The sequence below is a fragment of the Hemitrygon akajei genome, chromosome 3 (genome assembly GCF_048418815.1).
Source record: "Hemitrygon akajei chromosome 3, sHemAka1.3, whole genome shotgun sequence".
NCBI lineage: Eukaryota > Metazoa > Chordata > Chondrichthyes > Myliobatiformes > Dasyatidae > Hemitrygon > Hemitrygon akajei.
Genome location: NC_133126.1, coordinates 48718812 through 48739224, shown reverse-complemented (window position 1 = coordinate 48739224; position 20413 = coordinate 48718812). Strand labels below are relative to the sequence as shown.

Genomic DNA, 20413 nt, shown 5'->3' with positions numbered 1-20413 from the left:
TAGGCCTACACAGCAATATTTATGTGAATCTCCAGAAAGCCACAATACTAAATACCACTAGAATAATCCGAAAGTACGTAGCAATTGAGAAATCAGCATGCTTGGATGTGCCCATACCTCAGGTTTTATTAGCTTGAGCAGCAAGAAATAATTAAAAATAACTAAATAAGCAATAAATATTGAGAACCTGAGATGAAGAGTCTTTGAAAGTGAGTCCATAGGCTGTGGGAACAGTTCAGTAATGGGGTGAGTGAAGTTGAGTGATGTATCCCTTCTGGTTCAAAATGGTTGAGGGGTAATAACTGTTCCTGAATCTGGTGGTGTGAGTCCTGAGGCTCCTGTTCCTTTTTACTGATGGCAGCAGCGAGAAGAGAGCATGACCTGGATGGTGGGAGTCCTTGATGATGGGCCATCTTTCATGCGACACCACTCCAAGTAGATGTGCTCAATGGTGGGGAGGACTTTCCCTTTGATGGACTGGGCCGTGTCTGTGGTGAACTACATATACCTGTCTGGACTCGCCCCCGCTGACTGCTCCTGTGGCTCCTCCCACAGACCCCGGTATAAAGGCGATTGAGGCCTGAGCCCGGCCTCTCTGTCTCCAGGATGTAGTATGGTGGTCAACCACTGCTTGTTCATTCTTCCAGTCAATAAAAGCCGATATCTCGCCTTTACGTCTCAGAGAGAGTTATTGATGGTGCATCAGTGTCCTTGTATGGAAATGGATATTGGTGTTTCCATAGCAGGCCATGATGCATATTCTGTGTCTCACAACACCACCACCCCCCCCCCCCACACTCCCCCATTTGTGCATTTTCCAGTCCAAATGTGTAGATACTATCTTCCAGTTCCACTGCTCTCTCAAGTTTCATGGCATGCCTCCTGAGAGAAGGAAATCTAGGGGTGGAGCTTTGCTCCTTGCGAAAGAAGTAACTTCTTAAACTTTCAAAAAAAATTTTACATGCTGAGACATGTAAATCTGTTATCAAATAGAGAAAACACAAAGCTTTTAAAGATAAATACAGAGAGAAGTTAATTAAAATACTCTAAAATATTTATAAATAATACAAGAAATTAAAGTGAAAAGAATAATCAGGCATTAATTTACCTTCCAGTCTACAGGCCAAGAATCCCCTTTGAAATTAATGCAATCTCAAATTCTGCTCCTTATATAAATTACTCCATCTCTCCTTCCGCTTTCCGCCTCTCACCCCCTCTCCACCTACCCTTCTCACTGCCCATTGTGCCCCACTTTCCCCCTTACTCAAACCTCTCTCTTCCCTCTCCCCACTGTCCCCCTCCCCTTCTCTCCACTTCCCTCCCCTTCCTCTCTTCCCAATTCCCCCATTCTCCCTTCCCCCACTCTCTCCTCTTACCCCTCTCTTCCCTTCCGTCCCCCATCTTTTCCTCCCACAACACCCTTCACCCCATCCCCTTCTCTCTCCTCAACACCCTCTTCCTCCTTCTCTGTCCCCTTCCCTCCGTCCCCCTCTCTTCTCTCCCTCTCTACCCCCTTCCACCTCTTCCTCTCCCCTTCTCTTGTCCCCTCACGCCCTCCCTCCCCTCTCCTCATTCCAACTCTCTTTCATCTTTCCCCCTTCCTTTGTCCCTTTCTCCCCTCCCCATTCTTTCTCTCTCATCTCCCACTCCCCCTTGACCTTCTCTCACACTCCACACCCCCCGCTCGCCCTCCCTGTCCCTCCCACTCCCTCTTCCCCCCCCCCCCCCCAATTCGGTTTACAACATGCTTAGTTGGTATGTTTACTAAACCTAAAGGACAAATTTACATACAAAATTATTCAAGCTTCCTATTTTGAACTTCACAGTATTCCTGTGGAAGAATAGTTTAAAGGTCCACCTGTGCAGTGGTAACTGAGTTTTATTTTAATTAGTGTGGACGCCATTGGAAATGCCTGCAATTTTTTTGCCCATGAGAACACTGCTAAGAATCAAACACATTAGTTTTCTAGAGTTGCACGTCAATTTCCTTCCTTTGCCAACCAGTTGGATTTTTAAGACAGCCCCTTAATTTTGTGGTTATTATTGCAAAGGGGTTTGAGCTCACCAATGGTCCAGACTGGCTGCTTATCCAGTAAAGTGACCGCTGCACGACAATATCTCATAATGCTATCGTACTCCTGTATGCTCCCATACCAAAGCAAAATCCACATCTATTTAAATTTACTCCAACAAAGCACATTTAGGTAAGAGAGTCAGTATTAAAAAGCAATTGGGGAAAATGCCATGTACACGCAAGATGTTAACACAGACTGTATTTTCACTAATATCTCATCCAAAATGTAATAAACACATTGATAAATGTTCAAATATTGCTGATAAATTATGTTTAACAAGCACAGGTTTGCAGCTTTGGTTCTTGACAGTTACATAAATATAGATGTTAATTTTCTTTCTTGACTGATGTACATTTCTTTTTAAAACTATTTATTATCTGTTTGTTGCTGATGTATCGAATGTAGGATCCACCACAGCACTGAAGTAACTCCAGAAAGATGAACGTTGCCTATTTCAGAACAATGTTTCAAAATGGGTCAAAGCAAATATTCTAGGTTTTTATTTAAACTTGGAAAGTTCAAGATTAGAACATAATCTTATGATCAACTTGATTTAGCCACCATGAGTGGTGCCACAACAGCAACCTCTCACTTAATGGCAGCAAGACCAAAGAGCTGAATATTGACTTCAGGAGGAGGAAACCAAAGGCCCATGAGCCAGTTCTCACTGGAGGATCAGAGGTGGAAAGGGTCAGCAACTTTGAAATCCTGAGCTTTATCATTTCAGAGGATCTGTCCTGGGTCCAGCACGTAAATGCCGTACAACACCTCTGCTTTCTTAGAAGTTTGCAAAGATTTGGTATGTCATCTAAAACTTTGACAAACTTCTATAGATATGTGGTGCACAGTATTTTGACTGATTGCATCATGATATGTTGTGGAATCACCAATGCCCTTGAATGGAAAACTCTTCCCAAAGAAATGGATATTGCCTAGTTCATCACAGGTAAACTCCTTCTCACCATTGACGACATCTACAAGGGAGCATTGTTGCATGAAAACAGTGTCCTACATCTAGGACCCTCACCATCTGGGCCATGCTCTCTTCTCACTGCTACCATCAGGAAGAACCAGGTAGATAAGCAGTTATTACCCCTCAACCATCAGGCTCTTGAACCAAAGGGGATAACTTCACTCAACATCACCCTGCGCAACACTGAACTGTTCCCACAATCTATGGACTCACTTTCAAGGACTCATTTCATGTTCTTGATATTTATTTGTTTATTATTATTATTATTTTGTATTTGCACAATCTGTTGTCTTTTGCAGATAGGTTGTTTATCCATCTTCTCTAGTACTTTTACAAACATTTGTTCTCGCAAGACCTGTGCTCTCTAATATTTCTGGCAAGGTTTTCTCTGTGAAGAAACATAACTATTTGTTTAATTTCACTACTATTTTTTTATCCCCATCTCACTCTTAAATTTCTATCTATAAGGAATACAAATTTGCCCCTCAAAGTTTTTTTTATGCATGAGTTGAATCTCCAATAGGTTGTGTTTACGTTATTACAGTTTACTCTTATTTTCCATCTTCTTATTCTGCATTAATTTCTGTGTCCTCTGCTGGTTTCAAAATGCAACCATGATGTAGACCTGGAGTTGTTTCTGGCATTTTTATTATTCCTTTCATTTAATTTAGTATTATTTTCAATATCTTCTTGCAAAGTTGCCTATTCTGACATTAGTAATTTATCAAAATTACTTATTGGAATAACCAAAGCAGATATAATGTGGTTTTCCAAGTAGATTAAATTATCAAGACATAATATTACAGCCAAATTAGTGAAAGTTGTGATTGTGTGAAATTGACAGAAGTGTAAAACTGTATCATTGCTGAGGCCTGGTCAAATTCAAGATAAGCATTCGTAGATTCTTCAAAGAACAGCTGATTCAATTATATTAATAAAAGTAAATATTAGGTGCAGCAATGTGATTATATTTGTATGTCAATTAAGTCAAATGTTATGTAATGACCTAATTATGTGTGTGACATAAGTACGTGGTGGTTTCTTGTAGGTCTATAAAGGGTTAGAATATATTCTGAAACTGCTGATGTGCATGTGCTTATAATTATGTGATTAGGGAATATATATGTGAAGGTTAGCAAGATGATATAATAATTAGCTGTTGGTAACCTTGTTTTGTGCCGTTCTATATCAGTAAGCAAGCAGCATGTCTAATGAATCCCTTTCAATTTGTAAATAAATAAGAACTTGCAACTGCTTCAGCAATATCAAAGCTCCACCTTAGGATATATTACAAATGCTAATGAGGTGGTTTGGAAACAGAAAGGCATTAAAACACAAAAATAAGTCCACATTGTGTCTTTAAATCTTATCTCATGCACTCTGAAAACTCATGTGTTGAAAGCAAACCAGACAGAGAATTGAATGTTTTTCTCTCCCAACAATAAGCTAATTGCATTTGTGCTGTGGGTCAGAATGTTGTCTGGTCTCATAAGTGTTGCTATATCTTGTACTGTCAGCTATCACTTTACTTCACAGGCAGGGAAACTAATTAGATGAAGAATGATCTCTGTGAGGGTGGGAATTCTGGGAAGACACAAGAGTGGGCCATCCACTCAGCCCTTACTGATTATGTTTCTGTTTACTTCAGCCTTGTCTTTGGCAATCATGTGCTAAGTCCCACCACAGCTGAGGATGGGGATATTCTTCAGAGTTTCTCACCTGCTTGCTCTTTATTTGTCCACCACCAATGAAGACTAATGTTACAGGATAGCAGAGCTTCGATCTGATCCTTGTGTTTGTGGGATCATTTGGTTCTGTCTAATGCATGCGGTTTTTGCAATTTAGTATGTGCAGTACAGTTTGCAAAGTTGGCAGCTCGTTCTCGGATGTACCTGGTGCTGCTCCCAGAATGACCTCTACTCCTCTTAGCGAGCCAGGGTTGACCCTGTGTTTTGATAATAATGGTAAATTGAGAGATATGCAAAACTACAAGCTTACAGACTGTAGTGGTGTACAGTTCTGCTGCTGATGATCCACTGAACCTCATGGATGCCCACTTTTGAGCTGCCAGGACCATTCTGTCTCTGCCCAGTCTAGCATGCAACAAGATGAGATATTGTCTTTGAAATGGAGGCTTCCCAAAGCCTGAGCAATGGCTTCAAGGAAAAGTGCATCTGTTGCAGGCAGGTTTGTGAGAATGAGGTCAAATGGGGTTAAGCATCATGTTGGTTTGTTCATGGCCCAAATCTGCCAGCTAGGCCACTCTTAGTGAAGGACATTGAAATTCCTGGCCAGAGACCACGCAAAGTCAAGATTTCATTCTGCTCTATGTAAATATTAAGTATTATTGGTCTTGAAATGGAGGAAACCGTGTCCTTATATAAATATTAGCCATGTCTTTAAGTTTATACATAAATACTATGATTTGATGATCATGCTTGTGTGAGGTGGTGAAATATTCATCATTGTTGTAAATTTTTTGAATGTTCTTTTTGACCCTTTGAAATATCTCTTGATATTCAAGTATGAAAACGTAAAATTTGCAGTTAGCCTGACCAGAGGTTGCTGGTGTAACTTGCTAGTTTATGACACGGTCATTGTTGCTAAGTATAAGTGAAATTGTATGACCATCAGGAACTTCTTTCACACAGGAATCCACAGCTATTCTGCAGTACTAAATTTATCACAGATTTAAAGGGTGCAGGTTTGCATTATCAAACTATTTACAAATAGTAAATACTAAGTTAAAAGTTTCTCTTCATATCTCCAAACATCAGTGTGATAATGCTGCATGTAATGCTCTTTGCTACCGTAGTGTTATGTTAATAGGCTGCTGAGAATGGCTAGCTCTTTATAACGATTGTCTGCTATCCCTAACTTAAGAATAAAGAGCTGGTTCTATGAAGCAGATGGTGGAGTGCAAGAGGTTGGTCAGTTTATGTGTAATTGTTAAGAGAGGCAATGACAAGTAAACAATGTCAATTGTAGCATGTGCTTTTTTTCAGTGCAGAGGATATGGTCCAGCATACTAAACTGTGCCATCTGCTCTTTAGCTCAACTGTGCATGTATTGATCTGAATAATATAAATTCAATGCATGGACTGCAATAAATACTGACCATACATTTATTCGTTCATGACATGCCTTACGTGATATTTGAACACTTGCTTCCCACACAGTAAGGGTTCATTCCTGATCGCAAAATCTACTTCATTCATTGCACAGTGAATTTTAAAACCTACCTTTACATAATGAAATAGCTGGTCATGTATTAATTCAAGTGTAGCATGCCTGAATGCTTCTTGCCAAATACCCAACAGCAGTAGTGGTATTGAGTGTCACTGCTGTGTCATTAGCATTTCCACAAGTACAGAATTTCAGTTCAGCTGATCTGACTGTTGTTCATTGTGTTTATTGAAATTATCATTTTTGAATGAGAGCAGTCAGCCAATTTATGTTCATGGTGCATATAAGAAAACACCACCAACTACCTAAATAAAACCACCTGAAATCTCTGTCAGTGGAAAAATAATGGGTCTGATTTCTGTAAATACTTTTCCATGCTTTAAAAGTACAGATAAAAGAGCGAGTTAGTTATCTGGCCACATTCATCTTGCCCTGTACAATGTGAAATATCAACCCCAGATGCACAGACATGCACTCTTTGGATTTCCTCTGTCTGCATCTGTCAGTAAGCTCATTCAAAGTTCAAAGTAGATTCATTATCAAAGTGAGTATATGTCACCATATACTTCCCTGAGTGGGCATGAACAGTAGATACAAAGAAACACAAAAGAGTCAATGAAAAACTACACAAAGACAGACCAACAGTGAATCTGGAAAAGAAGGCAAACTGCGCAAATAGAAAAATAAATAGATAGTTAGATAGAATTATATTGAGGACATGAGTTGTAGTGTCCTTGAAAGTGAGCCTGTAGGTTGCAGAATCAGTCACTGTTGAGGTGAGTGAAGTTATCCACTATAGTTCAGGATCCTGATGGTTGAAGAGTAATAACTGTTGCTGAATCTGGTGGAGTGGGAGCCAAGGCTACTGTACCTTCTTCCTGATTGCAGCAGTGAGAATAAAGCACGGCCTGGATGGTGGGTGTCCTTGAATGTTGCTTTCTTGTGGCAGCATTGTAGATGTGCATAATGTGGGGAGGGTTTTTCCTGTACTGTACACTACTCTTTGTAGGCTTTCTGGTTCATGGGCATTGGTGTTTCCATACCAGGCTGTGGTGCAACTATCACAGTTTTTTGCATCTAAAGTAGTAAATAATTGCCGGTTGTGTAGGGTAAAAAAGCTACCTCTCACCTCCCCCCCTGCATATTTTCCTCCAGTCACTTTAAAATTATGCCCTCTTGTATTCTGTCTATGCCTCTTATCATCTTATACACCTTTATCAAGTCACCTCTCATCCTCCTTCATCCCAAAGAGAAAAGCCATAGCCCACTCAACCTTTCCTCATAAGAATGCTCTCTAATCCAGGCAGCATCTTGGTAAATATCCTCTGCTCCCTCTCTAAAGATTCTACATCTTTCCGAAAAAAACTTACTTCTGACATTCCCCCTATATTTTCCATCAATCACCTTAAAACCGTAGTTCCTCGTATTTGCCATTTCTGCCCTGTGAAAAATTCTCTGGCTATTCACCGCATCTATGTATCTTATCATTTTGTACATCTCTATTCTTCACCCCTCATCCTGCTTTGATCCAAGGAGATCAACCTATCCTTATAATACCTGCTGTCCAATTCAGATGGCATTCAGGTAAATTTCCTCTGCTCCCTCTCTAAAGCCTCATATTCTTCCTATATTGAGGTGTCCAAAATTGAACACAGTAAGTTTGGTGTAACCAGAGTTTTATAGAGCTGCAACATGACCTCATGGCTCTTGAACTCAATCTCCCTACTGACAGCGGCCAACACACCATGTGCCTTCTTAACCACCCTATCAAAGTGACCCCTCTGTTCCTCCACACTGCTGAGAATTCTGCTGTTAACCTTGTACCCTGTCCTTAAGCTCGACCATCCAAAGTTTATCACTTAACACATTTCTGATTGAACTTCATCCTCTTAAGGTTCTACTCAATATTTTTTCTATTTCAATCTTTTTATAAACATTATAACTAGGTTTGTTGTCTCACTGTGGATTAGAATTGAAATCAAGTGTGCTGAGGATCTGTGTAATCTTGTAATTTCAGAACTAATCTGGAGCTTTCTTTGCCTAGTTGGCAAATCAAATCTGTTTCCGGAGCATTATTTATTTGTGCCATGCTGTGTACAAAAGGAACATGTACCCTTTAGCTATGCACTGCATAATAGAGATAAGCATTGTTCACAAAAGGAATTTCCTCATTGGATTATGAAGCACAGCAAGATTCCTTTTCTAAAGGTAATTAATATGGCCTGGATCATGGTTCCATTAAACACTGTATATATTAGTTTAGGAAGGTACCAAGGACTCAGATGAATGTATGACTTTTAAATTGTTTTCTAGGATAATACTCAATGACGGAGGTAATTTCTAGGGTAATTGAAATACTCCACCATCTGCTCTAATTTTTAAACCACTATGTATCTATGGAAACCGCGCCTCCATTTTCATTTAGATTAGCATCCGTCCACTGTATTTTATGGCTACAATTTCACAGGTCACTGCATTATGTTAAGTGCTGATTTGGATGTAAGATACTTAGAGTTAATTTAGCAGGTCTTACTTTGAAATTGTTTGATCAGATCAGCATCATCACTCAGGTGATAATCTAAGGATTTTGCACGTTCTTATCAAAGCTGAATGTGTTGCAGTTGATGACGGTGCTCTTCGTTTTGAGCTACCACCAAAGTGAAGTGATTTGGTCAGGAACCATATTAGCATTAGAAGGCATGTCCCTAAAATATCATCACAGGAGAACCCTTGAAATTCTGACCTTTGGATCCCAAAAAGAAAATTGATAAAACCCCAAACAATTATTCTAGAGAATAACTGTTGTGCATCAGGCCACTTGTAATGGCAAATAACCTACTTATTCTATCATGTTCACAATTGGATCCATTTATTTCTATTAAAAATACTTCAAATACATCTTTAAGAAAATCAGTATGTATAAATATAACTTACAGTGGATTATGAATTGCATTTTCATGTTTATTTTAGAAGAGAATGGTAAGATTGTTAAGAATATGCAACATTTTTGCAGAAGGGTTGAAAGAGGGACCGAGCAATCACAGCATTTGAGTGTCTTTTAAGTGAAATGAGTTGGAGAATTAATTGATAAACAGTATACAGAATTGGAATCAGAATCAGGTTTAAAATCACCGGTATATGTTGTGAAATGTGTTGTTTTGCAGCAGTAGTGCATTGCAATATGTAATAATAAAAACTATAAATTATATATATAAATAAAAACAGTAATACAGAGGTAGTATTCATGGGTTCATTGTCTGTTCAGATATCTAAATGGCAGAGGGGAAGAAACTATTCCTGAAACATTGAGTGTGTGTCTTCAGGCTCATGTACCTCCCCCTTGATGGTAGCAACGAGAAATGGGCATGTCCTGGGTGATGAGTGTCCTACATGATGGATGCCACTTTTTGAAAGTGTTCTAGATGCTGGGGAGGCTAGTGCCCGGGATGGAGCTGGCTGGATTTGCAGCTTTCTGCAGCTTTCTCCGACCCTGTGCAGTGGCCCCTCCTTACCGGTGATACAACCAGTTAGAATGCTCTCCACAGTACACCTGTAGAAATTTGTGAGTGTCTCTTTACAAAGTTCCAGTTGAAAATCGTAGCTGACGTTGAACTGAATTGAATGAACCAGATGTAGTGCAGGGTAATTCTTGGACCATATCAAGTAGGCTAGTTTCCTGCCATTGATATACTCCCAATCCACTTTTAATGTTGCTGTACCTTCAGTGATCTTTAGATTACCTTTTATCACTTCATATTTCCTGCTTCTTGCAAACTTCCTGAAGTGGAGACTCATAAATGAGGCACATCTGCATCCTTTTACATGCTGAAAGTACATGTTTGAGCTGGATAATTAACCCCTGTGGTGATGAACAACAGAAGTGTGGCACTCTTCACACAATTGGAATAATCTGTGGGGAGTTGATAAGAAAGTGGGGAGATGATAAAGTATGATTAGTGTATCTGGATGTTGGATTGTCAGTGGTCTTGATGACCAAAAGGGCCCGATTTTATGTTGCATGACTCCAAGAAATGCAACACCACCAGTATTAATATCATTTAGTAAAGGCAGTCACCCAATGTTGTCCCTGTTGTCACAGGGATATAAAGATCCCATGGTATAGTTCAGGGAGGAGAAAGCGTACGTCTCCCTGGACCTTAGAAAACAGTTCATCCTTAACCGACACCACGAACATGGATTAACCAGTCATTAATTCCAGTGCATTTAGTGAACCCATGCAGCACTCAACTGGTCTATCTTATTTGTAAAACTTACTATACGTCTAGGATCAGGGATGAAGGATCAACTTCATTCACCATTACATGTGTCAGGAATTTGCTGTGGTGTGTTGGTGCAGCATGCAACAAAAAACAACTTTCAACAATTATAAAGTATTATATAAAAATAAAAAAATATTTAAAGTTTGTTCTACATTGGTTATGGCACTTTGAGAGCTTGTGAAAAGTACTGTGTTCCACATGTATAGCGGATATATTTCTGGTTAATGCTTAAAACAAACTGGTTTGTTTCTGTATTTAGAACTGGAAAGCTTCCACTGAAAGGGAAGAATACGAAGCTGAAGGTAAGAGTGATCAACAAACTCAGAAAATATTCTTCAACAACTGAAAGGCATTATTTCTTACTCATCTGCGACAAGTACGTTAGTAAGGTTGATGCGGGGTAGGTTGGTTCTCTCTGTTAGTTTGCTCATTATTTGCTGCGGAGTTGGAACGCCAGCCACATGGTTAAGGGCTTGGATAGTTCAATCAGTGGTGATGCTTGGCGAAAGACATTGACTACATTCTCTGCCTGTATTGCCTTCTCTGGTTCTTCCAAGTGCTATTCAATGCGGATGAGTGCTGATTCATCAGATGGAAATGCACATTAGGTTGTAATCAGAAAGGGGTTTCCATAGCTGCGTGCGACTTAATGCCAAGAGATTTCATATAGTCTGGAATAAGTGTTCAGGACTCCCAAGGCTACTCCATTCTGCCTTTACTCCACCCTTGATTTGCTTTCTGTTTGATGGGCCAGATGGAGTTGGTATGTTGTCTGTGAGGTATGATATTGTGTGTCTCAGGATATCAGGCTATTGACCAACTTGTCTGTTAGACCCCAGTCACCCATATGTTTGTAGAGAGAATTTTGCAAAGTTGACCGTAGTGCAAGTAGCTTTTCCAAAGGTGAAGTTGATAAACTCATTCAGACTGGAAGGATGGGCACTGTTGCTAAGTGTGGCTACAGAAGCGAAGCCCTTGGAGCAATTGAGCAATGTCATAAATAAGTGAGATGTGCCTGCCTTTGATCTCAAGTTCTGAAACAACCAAATACCCATTCCACCAGAATATTAACTCCCCTGAGACTAATCATATTCACTTGAGAAATGTTCAGTGTAGCATTGACGTACTCAATATAAAGAATGGCCAGTGTTCATTGGAGACAGCTGATATCTCCATATCCAGGTTGTAGCAGTGGCTGTGGTCTGCATATGTATGGTGTGTAGAAGCTGATGAAGAACACAAGAGAAGATACTGCATCAAATGAGGGAATTTTCTGCTATTCACAATGGCAGTAAATATCAACTATTAAAATAGTAAATGCAATGAAGAATTTGATCTGAGTAGTAAATTTGATTTCAAGTTTCTCTCACCTTCATTCATGGTTATTTTGGTTTAGAGTAATGTCCACTGATCAACTCTGCCTTTTCGCAAGCCACTGTAAACATTGTGAACATGTTTTCCAGGTCAGTTGGGATTTTGGAACCCAGATGACGTGACTACTTCTCAGTGTGTGTTTGGTGCTGGTCCCAAATGGATTGAAGAACGACTTCAAACGGTTTCTGAAGAGCTTGGAGTCACCAAAGACAGTTACCTGAGCAGCAAAGAGTTGATTTCCATATGTGATCAATGTGGGCTTCAGAATGTAGATGCAGAGGTGATGACTTTTAACATCATTTCTAACTAATCTGTGAACAGCAGTCCATATTCGGTGTAGACAGAACAAGAAGTCATGTCTAGCAGACAGCCTGATACCCGTGTAATATGATCATCAGCCACTTGCAAATTCTGGAGGAATTCGCTTGGAGCTGAAGGTGTATCCAATTTTCCTGATGACTCAGCTCTGGGAACAATCAGGGAGGCAGTTTTTGTCCCAAAGTCACATTGTGTGGAACTTGAAATTATAAGTGGCAAGTTAGTCTTGCAACACACCAGTATTGGCAATACCCTACATATCCCCTTCATTTTCCTTTTGCTCAACAGAAAATTACTATTTATTTAGTAATGCATCTCCGGCAGCACGTTGGAGGTGAGTGTGAACTCACACTGCAAAACTATGTGCCTTCTCAACTCTCTTTATGCTGAGAAGGATTCTATATTTGCCACTATAAATGAGGCACTGGGTTTGTTTAAAAGCAGCAGTGTGATACCTTAAGGGCAACGCGGTAGCATAGTGACTGGTGTAACACTGTTAAAGATCACCAGGTACTGTTCAATTCCCACTGCCGCCTGTTTCCCTCTGACCATGTGTGTTTCCTCTAGATCGTCCAGCTTTCTCCCACATTCCAAAGACGTGTGGGTTAAGGCCGGTACGTTGTGGGCATGCTACATTGGCACAGGAAGCATGGCAACACTTGCAGGCTGCCCCAACACAATTTTCACTGATCTGGATTGATGTAAAAAAAAAACGCATTTCACTGCATGTTTCCATGTACATGTGACAAATAAAGCTAACCTCTCTTAATCTCTTCCCCCTCCCCCCCATTCGTACAAATCAGTTTGTTGCACAATTGAAGTGATGTACCGCCTCACGTTAATACACTGTCCCTAGAGAGCTGCTTTCATTCAGTTCAGGCAGATTCCGTACAAATGTAGAGCTAGTGGAGATGAGGTGGCCTGCGTTCAGTCCTGTATGTGGAGCTTGCTCTTTTCCCTGAAGCCAAAGGTATTTTCTCTAGGTTTCCTTTTTGCTCCCATATCCCAAAGATATGCTGTAGTTTGGGACGTTAACAGGCCACTGTCAGTATATCCTAGTGTGTAGGTGGATTGGGGGGCAGAGAGGTTGATGAGAATGTTGGAAATTAAAATGGCACTAGTGAAGGATTAGTGTAAATGGTACTTGATGATACAGTGGACCGAAGAGCCTGTTTCTATGCTGTAAAATGATAAAAACGAGACAAGTTTTTATGTGTCGGCTGTGTAGTTTAATACCTGCACAGTGTCTTCACCGGGAAATGTGTCTTCCTTTTTCATTGCCTTTGCTTCTTCACTGCATTGGAATTGCCTCGAGAAAAGCAACAATCAGTACGATGGTAATGGAACACACTTGTCCTCAACATCTCAATGACAAATGCTGGCCTCTCCTAGAAACACAGAAATCCTACAATACAATACATGCCCTTCAACACACAATGCTGTGCTGAACATGTACTAACTTAGAAATTACCTGATGTTGCCCATAACCCTCTATTTTTCTAAGCTCCATGTACCTATCCAGGAGTCTCTTAGAAGATCTATTGTATCAGCCTCCACCACCATCGCTGGCAGCCCATTCCACGCTCTCACCACTCTCAGCATTAAAAAATGTTCCTTGACATCTCCTCCGTACCTTCTTCCAAGAACCTTAAAACTGTGCCCTATCATGTTAGCCATTTCAACCCTGGGAAAAAACCTCTGACTATCCACACGATCAATGCCTGTCATCATCTTATACACCTCTATCAGGTCACCTCTCGTCCTCTGCCGCTCCAAGGAGAAAAGGCTGAGTTCACTCAACCTATTAACCATATAACCATATATGGTTATATGCCTATTCTCATAAGGCATGCTCCCCAATCCAGGCAACATCCTTGTAAATCTCCTCTGCACCCTTTCTATGGCTTCCACATCCTTCCTGTAGTGAGGCGACCAAAACTGAGCACAGTACTCCAAGTGGGGCCTAACCAGGGTCCTATATAGCTGTAACCTTATCTCTCGGCTCTTAAACTCAATCCCACAGTTGATGAAGGCCAATGCACTGTATGCCCTCTTAACCACAGAGTCAACCTGTGCAGCAGCTTTGAGTGTCCTCTGGACACGGACCCCAAGATCCCTCTGATCCTCCACACTGCCAAGAGTCTTACCATTAATGCTATATTCTGGCATCATATTTGACCTACCAAAATGAACCACCTCACACTTAAATGGGTTGAACTCCATCTGCCACTTCTCAGCCCAGTTTTGCATCCTATCGATGTCCTGTTGTAACTCTGAAAGCCCTCCATGCTATCCACAACACCCCCAACCTTTGCATCATCAGCAAATTTACTAACCCATCCCTCCACTTCCTCATACAGGTCATCTACAAAAATCATGAAGAGAAGGGGTCCCAGAACCACTGGTCACTAACCTCCATGCAGAATATGATCCCGTCTACAACCACACTTTGCCTTCTGTGAGCAAGCCAATTCTGGATCCACAAAGCAAGGTCCCCTTGGATCCCAAGCTTCCTTACTTTCTCAACAAGCCTTGCATGGGGGTACCTTATCAAATGACTTACTGAAATCCATATACAGTACAACTACGGCTCTACCTTCATCAATGTGTTTAGTCACATCCTCAAAAAATTCAATCAGGCTCGTAAGACATGACCTGTCTTTGACAAAGCCATGCTGACTATTCCTAATCATATTATGCCTCTCCAAATGTTTATAAATCCTGCCTCTCAGGACCTTCTCCATCAACTTACCAACCACTGAAGTAGAACTCACTTTCTGTAATTTCCTGGGCCATCTCTACTCCCTTTCTTGAATAAGGGAACAACATCCGCAACCCTCCAACCTTATGCAAAGATCATTGCCAGAGGCACAGCACTCTCCTCCCTCGCCTCCCACAGTAGCCTCTTGCCACAGCAAACATCCATAAGAGCTAAAAATCAAAGAGAGAAGCAAGTCAGCATGTTGACAGATCTACATGCACTTAGAGAGACATTTAGAGTATGCCATCATGTTCCTGAATTGTGCTTTGTAGATGATTGAAGATGGTTATCAGGAGGTGAGTCACTTACCCAGACTCTCAACGGCGCCTTGTGACTCATCCAGTTCAGTTTCTGATCACTTGCGGGACTTGGTGAGGGTAATGGATCTGAGTATCACTGATTGTGGGCAGCGTTCTGCTACTTGATGCCAGGATTAGAATCAGATTGCTTCTGACATATTGAGAAATTTGGCCAAGCTTAATGTATTGGGTAAATTTTTTTTGGAACAATCTATCAAACAGCTTAGGTTAAATTTGCTTCACCTATTCAAACAGAGATAATTAAACAAAGAACAGTATTGGCAGATCCTTCCCAACTGAGTAATGATGCACTTTAAATTTTCTCCTCTTAATGTTCTTTTTGGCTTAGGGGTGTTGGCTCCCCCTAGTGGTTTGTATAAATATTGCTTGGAAAGATGTACCATATTTTACTGCTTACACTGACCATTTAGCATGCTGCCTTTTCAGGATAACATTGATATATGAAGATATTTTGTTTCTTAAAAGACCTATGCACTTTCTATGGATTAGGTTCCAACATGAACTCTTCTTCTTATCATTCATTTGAAAGGAATGCCATCCATGAAGTTGTCCCATTAATATACATTCACATGAGTTTGTTTGTAAGCACAGGGCTTCAGCATTGAATTTATTAGTTTCCGCTTTATGGTCGCAAGTAGAAGTCAAATACATTCATTTCACACATTCAATGGTGCATCAGTGCTTATGTTACCCCATAGTTAGAAAAGGCACTATTACATTTGGAATATGTAATTTTTTCAAGACTCACCCTCCTAGATGTAAATTCCCAAGCAGAGTTTAAATTGTTATTGATTCTTTTGAGGCAGTTCTTTATGATACATCAAAGCTTTCAGGAACAATTCCTCCATTACTCTGCAGTTGGGCTTTTTGTCTGGGGCTGTGTTCTGATGAATGTTCAGTCTAAGTAACAGCTAAGTATTTTGCAGTGTCTGTGGATGATCTTGCTACTGCAATAAAGCTCCTATGATATAATGTTATAATTTAATATCTGCTCCCAAGAGCTGTTGTAAAGGTTGCCAAGAACAATTGATCCAATTTATGATCAGAGAACGTCTACATTAGCATTAACTGGCAGGAAATGCACAATCTGATGAAAATTCACAATTGTATTGATGGAAGTTCTAAGATGGGCACATATAACATCTAAAAATCAGATGCTGTAATTTTGTGAGAATATACTAGATTAGAAATTACAGAATACCTTGAAAACAATTGTTTTCAATTTTCAAAGAGGAGGAGAAAAAAAGGATCGGCCATGATTGAATGGCAGAGCAGACGATGGGCCAGATGGCCTAATTCTGCTCCTGTGTCTTATGTGTTTGCAGAGTCTGTGGGTGTTTTAATGTTCATGCTAATATTTGATTTTCAGTGCTCACTTCTTTATAATAGGTCCTGGATGACATATTTCAAAACCTAGACGAAGATGGATTAATGCGTCTTGAGGATTTTCTTCATGGAATCTTAAAAAAATCAGCACCACCTTCTGCTTCTACTCCTTATAGGCAATTAAAGAGACATCATTCCTTGCAGGTAATGGATCTACAAACAATGATGTGCTATTCTACAGGCTTCACTACAATATGCTGAAGTATACTTCTAACCTTTATTTTTATATAAAATAGCAGAACAAAAATCATCTCCTCGTTCATTCTGCAGTTTCCGTCCATTGAGATTGGCAGAAAGTAATTCCATCAAGCTTTTCAAAAGTTTTCTTCAGTGCTGATAATTTTACCAAAATATTGGCAGGCATTTCACTAAAATTATGATTGCCAATGATTCCTCTTTTTTTCTGTAATGATGCTATTGATTCTGCATTGCATGTTCCAAAGTTAAGCAAGTGGTAGGTAAAGATACAAGTATGTCTCTGTTTTTCTGTTATATTCTTTTCTTCAGGTATTGGCAGAATATTTGCATCAATACAAGCAGTGGACAACATTCCTCTCTCCAGAATATACCTTTGCTTGAAGGATCAAACCCATCAATTTCTTGCCCAAATTCCAGACCCCACATTAGTTGCTGATAAATATTAAAAGCAGCAATTACAATTAGCATGCAAGAATCTGGATATTTCCTACTATCAAATTAGATGCACTGTATCAGGTGGTGGCCTAGGAATTCAAAATCTGATTATACACATGGTTCATATCATAGAACATCAAACTGTACACTCAAGCTGTGTGCTGCAGTAAACCTAAAGCTCAATATTGTATCCTAAAGTTGTTCAATTAAAAATCATGATAATAAGACCATAAGACATAGGAGCAGAATTAAGTCATTTGGCCATTGAGTTTGCTCCACCAGACAGTCATGGCTGATCCTTTTATCCCCTCCCCGGTTTTCATTCTGTAATCTTTGATGTCCAATGAGGAACCTATTAATCTCTGCCTTAAATACACCTGGCCTCCACAACTCTCTTGTGGTAATGAATTCCACAAGTTGACCACCCTCTGGCTAAAGAAATTTCTCTTAAATGGATGCCCATCTATCCTGAGGTTGTGTCCTCCTGCCGTAGACTCCCCCACCATGTGAAACATCCTTTCCGCATCTACTCTGTCTAGGCCTTTCAACATTTGAAAGGTTTCAATGAGATCCCACTTCATCCTTCTAAATTCCAGCAAGTATGGACCCAGACGTTCGTAGTATGAGAACACCTTTCGTTTCCAGAATCATCCTTGTGAACCTCCTCTGAACCCTCTCCAATGCCAGCACATCTTTTCTTAGATGTGGGGCCCAAAACTGTTCACAATACTCAAGGTGAGGCCTCACCAGTGCTTTATAAAGCCTCAGCATCACATCCCTACTGTTACATTCTAGACCTCTTGAAATGAATGTTAACATTGCATTTGTTTTCCTCACCACCAACTCAATCTGCAAGCCAACCTTTAGGTTGTTCTGCACAAGGAATCCCAAGACCCTTTGCATCTCAGATGTTTGTATTTTCTTCCCATTTAGAAAATAATCTGCACATTTATTTCTACTGCCAAAATGCGGACCATGCATTTTCCAATATTGTATTTCATTTGCTACTCTCCTGCCTATTCTCCTAATCTGTCTAAGTCCTTCTGCAGCCTACCTGTTTCCTTAACACTACCTACCCCTCCACCAATCTTTATATCATCTGCAAACTTGGCAACCAGGCCATCTATTACATCATCTAAATCATTGATAAACAGCATAAAAAGAAGTGGTCTCAACACCGACTCCTGCGGAACACCACTAGTCGCTGGCAGCCGACCTGGAAAGGATCCTTTTATTCCCACTCGCTGCCTCTGCCAATCAGCCATATGCTCTAACCATGCCAGTAACTTTCCCATAATACCATGAGCTCTTAACTTGGTAAGCAGCTTCGTGTGTGGCGCCTTGTCAAAGGCCTTCTGTAAGTCCAACTGTACAACATCCACTGTATCCCTTTTATCTATCCTATTTGTAATCTACTCAAAAAATTCCATTAGGTTGGTCAAGCAAGAGTTTCCCTTAAGGAAACCATGCTTGCTGACTTTGCCCTATCTTGTCCTGTGTCACCAAGTACTCAATAACTTTATCCTTGACAATTGACTCCAACATCTTCCTAACTACTGAGGTCAGGCTAACTGGTCTATAATCTCCTTTCTGCTGCCTTCCTCCTTTCTTAAAAGCGATTTTCTAGTCCTCTGGCACCATGCCTGAGTCCCATGATTTTTGAAAGATCATTACTAGTTCTCCACAATCTTTTCCGCTACATCCTTCAAAACCCTAGGGTGCAGTTCATTTGATCTGGGTGACTCATGTAACCTTAGAGTACATGATCCCAACAATTCATGCACAAATAGGGCATTTCTTAAAGTTATGCTGCTTTGGAACGCTTGCTTTTATTAGTCAAGGCATTGAGTTTGAAAGTCAAGAGATTATGTTGCAACTTTATAAACTCTGCTTAGGCCACCTCTGGAGTTTTGCACACAGTTCTGGTCACTCCACTATGAGAGGGATGTTGAGGCTTTGGAGAGGGTGCAGAAGAGGCTTACCAGGATGCTGTCTGGTTCAGAGGGTGTCTGCTATCATGAGAGGCTGGATAAACCTGGGTTGTTTTCTTTGAAGCAGCGGTGTCTGAGGGCAGATCTGTTAGAGAGAGGCATAGATACAGAGGACAGGGAGTATCTTTTTCCCAGGATAGAAATATCTAATACCAGAGGGCACACATTGAAGGTGAAAGGGGCTAGGTTCAAACAGGATGTGAGGGATGTGATTACCTGGAATGCACTGCCTGCTGTGGTGGTAGAGGCAACTACATTACAGGCTTTTAAGAGACATTTAGAAAGGCATGTGAATATGTGGAAGATAGAGGGATATGGATGGACATTGTGTATGTAAGAGGGATTAGTTTTTGGGTTTTTAAAAATTTCTCTTTAGCTGGTTTGGCACAATATTGTGGGCTGAAGAGCATGTTCCTGTGCTGTACTGTTCTATGCTCTAAGTACAGCACGTTAAACCTGAAGTTGTGTGGACGACTACAGGTAAGCATAGTCACACAAACCAGAAGGTAATCCAAAAGCTATGTGCACAAGTAAAGAAAAAGAACTAGACCATTTGGTGCTTTGTACTCACCGTAACATTCAGATCCCAATCCTCAACTCTGCCTTCCCAGACTAACTTGACTGTCTTCAAATTCCATTAATCTGTGCCTTGAATTTACATAGCAACTGAGCCTGCACAGGAAAATCACAAAACACACATGCATGCACCATCCAGTTCCCCATGAAATGAGGATGGATCTGAGGCATTAGAAACTCATTTCCGTCTGAGAGAGGAATCCTTACAATTGAACAGGATTACCTACTTCTCCACCAAGAGACAAAACTGCAAATCTTATTTAATTGATAAAGTGATAGGATAAGGGAAGGTATATGGGAGATATGTAGTAATACAAATTATAAGTTAGTTATTTTTGGCCCATAAATTTGAAATGACAGATAAAATGCCAGAACGATGAGGACTGATTCTGGTGTTCAGGTATAGTTTGGACAACAGAATTTGCTAATAATTTTGAAAAAACTTAAGTAAGTGATGCACGTGGATCAATATTATAAATGAGCCCGAATCTATGATTTATTGAGTAAGAGCTTGCCTGCCCATAGGCAATCCAAGAAGGC

The 20413-nt window shown here is 40.4% G+C and overlaps 1 protein-coding gene across 5 annotated transcripts in view; it reads left to right on the top strand.

The window, feature by feature from the left end:
• The window catches only part of nin (ninein (GSK3B interacting protein)), a 149149-nt gene that overhangs the window by 66729 nt on the left and 62007 nt on the right, over positions 1–20413 (top strand). For all 5 annotated transcript variants that reach the window (XR_012098225.1, XM_073039827.1, XM_073039825.1 and 2 more), the window contains exons 5-7: positions 10774–10816; positions 11978–12168; positions 16677–16817. Coding sequence is in view for 4 of the 5 variants with exons in the window: in XM_073039827.1 (XP_072895928.1) it covers positions 10774–10816; positions 11978–12168; positions 16677–16817 (375 nt within the window). In the remaining variant the exon portion in view is untranslated. The remainder of the gene's footprint in view (positions 1–10773; positions 10817–11977; positions 12169–16676; positions 16818–20413) is intronic.